Genomic DNA, 5,023 nt, shown 5'->3' on the forward strand with positions numbered 1-5,023 from the left:
GTGGAAGTGGCCCCGGGGTCCAGCACTGCCCGACTTGGGGCACTAGCCTGCAACAGGCCATCCCGCACACATCTTCCCGACTCCACGTGCAGTGACATCACGTCAGCAGCTTCTAGTCGGCCACATTGGGAGTAGTCACAACACGGCCACGGGCAAATGCACCATCCCACCTTTCCGGAGAACCGGCTGTTAAACACATTTACCAGCAGCACGCCGCAGCTTGGCGGTAGGTAGATATTCAGAAGGACTTCCTACGGGGCTAAGAGGTAGTGGAAGGTAGTAGCAAACTAGGAAGGCTCCTCTGATCGGGTAAGCAGCTGTCCTGACCAGAGGACGGGGGACAGATGACTTCAGACAGGTCCTGCTAGCCGAGGGGGGAGTTTGCGTCCACGTGCAGGGCGGGGGCGGGGAGGGGGGGTTGGAGAACGGAGGAAGCAATAAGGAGAGGATACTGCGTTGTCATNGGGCGGGGAGGGGGGGTTGGAGAACGGAGGAAGCAATAAGGAGAGGATACTGCGTTGTCATAGCTTTGCTTTCCCAGCTTGAGCCACAAGGAGAGCCTCGGGTGCTTGGTGCTGACAGCTAGAGTCACTCCGGGCATTTCCCAGAGCCCTGGGGCTTCCTCAGCCCCCTGCCAGGGATGTGACCTGGCAAGCGGATCATTAAATGCATTGGTGGTGACTATTGTAAATAGCGGGTCGATAGTTAGATCACTCTGGCTGTTCATTACTTCATTATTTGCTGGGGCCTCTGCACAGAGGAGTATCGATAGTGAGATGGCTGACCAGTTAATTACTGTATCGAAACAAGGTTCCCTCACAGCCTCTGCTCAGCTCCAGGGGCCTCTACCCGGGAGGAGGTTGGGTAGCAGCTAGGGTGTGGCCGGGCACTCCCAGGCTGGCTGTCCCTTCCCCTCATTCTAGCTCCACTGGGAAGGCAGGGTCCGGGGGCCACTTCCCGGAGCCTTATAGGAACAGGCAACCCAGATGGAGCATGTTTGAAGGACAGGGTTCCCCCACTTTCACCCCCCTACTCCCCACCAGCTGTAGCCCCGAAAAGACTCTGGCCCTTGTTCCCCTGGAAGCAACCGTGCTGAAGAGCCATCCCCAAGGGCTTTCGGGACCTCACTGCCCCTTTTCTAGACCCTCCTATCCTTTCTTCAGAAGGGAAGATTCTGGGCCTCTGGGAGGGTTGAGAAGAGTAATGCAGGACTAAGGGTGTCTGAGCAGCACTGCAGCCACTAGCTGCACGTGGCTGGTGGGACGAACAACAGGGAGGTGCCACGGAACACGCAGCTCCGGGTGCCCTGGCCGTGCAGCGGGCGCCCCATAGCTCTGTGGACCAGCGGCTACCGTACTGGGTGGTGCCTCCATCATCACGGAGAGTTCTAGAGGAAAGTGCTAAACTAGAGGGACCGACGTCCCCAGCAAGCGTGAGGGGGACACGAGCTTCCCCGGGGAGGCCCTCACGGCCCTGTTGCTCTGTCCTGGCTCTCTCCCGCCCTCCCCCACAGGCGAGAAGCCCTTTGAGTGCAAACTGTGCCACCAGCGCTCCCGGGACTACTCGGCCATGATCAAGCACCTGCGAACGCACAACGGGGCCTCGCCCTACCAGTGCACCATCTGCACGGAGTACTGCCCCAGCCTGTCCTCCATGCAGAAGCACATGAAGGGCCACAAGCCCGAGGAGATCCCGCCCGACTGGAGGATAGAGAAGACCTACCTCTACCTGTGCTACGTGTGAGGCGGGCCGCGGCCGTGGCGGGGAGCCGGCAGCCGGGAGAGAGGCGTTTCTGCGGGGTGAAGTCGGCGAAGGACTGGGCGAAAAAAGAGAAATAGAAAAAAAAAAAAAAAAAGGAAAGAAAAGAAAAGAAAAAAGAAAAAAAAAGGAAAAAAAAGACAAGAAAAAGGAAACCTGATAGCTGTCTGGCCTTGGCCTCTCTGTGGGGCTCCAGGTGACCTGGATGCCCGGCCACTGCCAGTTCCCGGGGTGGGGGGGGCCCTCTGTCCCTCCTTTCTGGCTGGAGGTTGGCCTCATTTTCTTGGGTGGGGGTGGAGGTGGTTGGTTCAGCTCAGATGGTGGTATATTTTTCTCTTCCCTCCGCCCAGACCCCCCTTTTGCCTCCAGAAGTGGAGACTAGAAGGGGGTGAGGGGGCCTCTGGTCAGAGCCAAAAAATCTTCCTGTCACCCTCTTGCTGACTCCTCAGAAGAAAGGGGCTGGGGGCAGGGAGGGGGCCTACAGGTGGGGGGCTGGGCCGGGTCACGAGTTGATGGCCACAGGGCAGCTCTGGTTTGCTGGGGCAGATTGGGGAGGGAAGGGCTCCCCTTCCCTTCCTACCACTCAGTTTGTCTGTTGCTTCCCCTGTACACCCCCCCCACCGCCACCACCATTCTGCCACATGCCTCCCCGTGATTCCTGTCCTCCAGGTGCAGGGGCGCCCAGCCCCTCATGGACAGACGGGGTGGGGGGCGGTGGGGGGGCGTCTTCCTCCTTGCCCAGCCTCCCTAACGGGGAAACTGTGTTTGACTCCAGAGCCCCCACCCCGCCTTCAGCTTTCTGAGAACACAAAGTAAAGGGAGTAGCCCACCCTAGGCAAGCCTGTCCTGAGGGCGGTCCTTGCAGAGCTGCCTTTGCTTCCAAAACGGGAAAATGTAACTAACTATATACTGTCCCACCAAACACACCCACACAAATCCCTGCAGCCCCATTTCAGTCCCCAGGAGAAGGAATCCATGTAAGGACCCGCTGTCCAAGGGAAGGATGTGGATGCCCTTCTCAGAGAAGGGGACACCCTGCCCAGGGGTCCGGGTAGCTGGCTGGGGATAGGGGAAGGGGGGGNGCCCCATTTCAGTCCCCAGGAGAAGGAATCCATGTAAGGACCCGCTGTCCAAGGGAAGGATGTGGATGCCCTTCTCAGAGAAGGGGACACCCTGCCCAGGGGTCCGGGTAGCTGGCTGGGGATAGGGGAAGGGGGGGGGTGCTGAGTTGCACTGGGGACCCCAGCCCTGGTGCAGAGAGCAGCACAGAATTCCTGGCTCTGGGAGGGGGGGCCCCAAGTCCATAGGGAGGAGGAACGAGAGGAGGAGGAGTTGAAAGCGCTTTGGCCCTTGTGTTATGTTTTGCTTCTTTTCTGTGTCCCTGTTCCCGTTAGCACATCGTACTTGAATTACCTCAGTTTTTTGTGACCTCATGAGCTTTTTTAACCCCTGTATCTCTTTTTTGGTTGGGGGTTGGAGGAATAGGGAGGACGCTCCTCTCTGTTTTTTGTGTAAATTAAGAGTTGGTTTAATAGACTTCAGCCGGCCTCGGGCCCTCCCCATCCCAGCTGGAAGGAGTTGTACTCAGGATCTGAACGTGAGCGCCTGGGGTCAGCAGAAGGTGGGCGGGGGGCGGGTGTGTCAGGGACGTGCTGGAGTCAGCCTTGGCTCTGCCCAGGGCCTGAGGTCCTCTGCGCCCAGGAAGGGGTCAGCCTAAAACCTCCTGGAGAAGATTCCCCCCTTTCTTACAGTTTGCTGGGTGATGCGGGTCCAGGGGCCATCTTATTCACATCTTGGCAACTGCGTAGCCCCACCTCTGCATGTGTGATCCTTGCCAAAACCGGTCTCTCTTCAGGGCTGGCGTGGGGACGAGCCAGGCTTTGTTTTGTGGCGTGAGGGTGGGGGAGTTGTTTTCCTAAAAGCTACCTCTTATGTTCCTCCAGTTCTTCTTTCGTTCTCTTCATGCCTCCCATTCTGCTGCTCTGCTCCCCCCACTTCTCCCCAACCTCCCCACCCTGAATGTTGGAAAGCACATTTGCAATATTTGTGTTCACTTTGGGATGGGCCCTCTGTTTCATCTCACGCTTTATTTGTAAGAGTTGTGTGTGTGCGCGTGTGTTTTCTTTCCTTTCTCTCTCTGAGAAAGTTATGGCTGCATTTTTAGGTTTTTAAAAGTGGTTTCGGGAAGCGGTTTTGGGGAGAAGGGTTGTGAGGGCTCTAGGGAAGTCGGAGGGACGGGTGCTGCTGTGACCACCCCCCTGTCCCTCGGTCCCAGCCCCCCTGTCTGCCCCTGCAATCTCGCCTACCAAATCTGAAGGCCTTAACAATTGTGTGTTGGGGGGATATGAATTTGGGGGACTGTCACTAGACTGTTGATGGGGTATGATAAGGTAGGGAGGGTGCTGTTTTGCAATTGTAATAATGACTTTGTGCTTTGGAAAGGAAAAAAAAGTTAAACTTGAAATATGTGACTAGAGCAGTTGTCATGTTGATAATGTGAAAAGGAAATTTTCTGGGGGAGGGGCCGTCTGTAAGAAATCCTTATGCACTATGCTTCCTCCCCCAGTCTGGGAAGAAAGGGGACTGCTGGCCCTCAGGGGATCTGTAAATCCCAGAAAACAATATATTAACAGCAAGATATCATTCAACTTTGGTGGGGAAGGAAAAAAAAAAATCAAACTATTCCATAAACCTAGCTGACACCTCTCCCTCCCCCCCCTTCCCACGCAGCCTGGGTCTCCTGCCCTATTCATAAAAGCTGAGAGGGTTGAGCTAATATTTACAAATTGTAATATTTTTGTAATGTTTGTTAGTTCCTTCGTCAGTTCTACAGGACCTTGCCCTTTCCTTTTGTAATGTGAATAGGAAAAAAAAAAAAAGACAAAAAAAAATCTACCACCGCCACAATACCCCGTTGTACGTGTGCGCGTGCGTGTGTGTGTTGTGTGTGTGGCTGTGTGTTATATCATGCGGTGTTGTGATCTGGTGTTGCAGCCTTGGACGGTACTAAATGAGCACCTGTCTGCCCCCACCGTCCGCGAGGGGCCCTGCAGGGAAGTAAGGCCCGAGGGTCAGGGCGGCGGCAGCTGAAGGATACCAGGTGGGAGACACCTGTGCTAGTTTTGCTCGCCCTTCCTCCCCCCTGGAGCTTGATGCCCCGTGGAGCCCCGCGTGCCTCTCTCCTGGGCTCCTCCTCACAAAGACAAAACCATTTGGACCTTGCCAAGGCCTTCTTTGCCAGGCCTAATGGCCAAGGTGAAGGTCA

The 5,023-nt window shown here is 56.0% G+C and overlaps 1 protein-coding gene across 1 annotated transcript in view; it reads left to right on the forward strand.

Annotated features, from left to right (window-relative positions):
- ZBTB16 (zinc finger and BTB domain containing 16) overlaps positions 1-1,883 on the forward strand; it is a 176,538-nt gene extending 174,655 nt beyond the window's left edge. The window contains exon 6 of the mRNA XM_034665624.1: positions 1,407-1,883. Coding sequence (XP_034521515.1) covers positions 1,407-1,743 — 337 coding nt within the window. The 3' untranslated portion in view covers positions 1,744-1,883. The remainder of the gene's footprint in view (positions 1-1,406) is intronic.
- Positions 1,884-5,023: the final 3,140 nt, after the last annotated feature.

The sequence above is a fragment of the Ailuropoda melanoleuca genome, chromosome 8, assembly GCF_002007445.2.
Source record: "Ailuropoda melanoleuca isolate Jingjing chromosome 8, ASM200744v2, whole genome shotgun sequence".
NCBI classification, from domain to species: domain Eukaryota; kingdom Metazoa; phylum Chordata; class Mammalia; order Carnivora; family Ursidae; genus Ailuropoda; species Ailuropoda melanoleuca.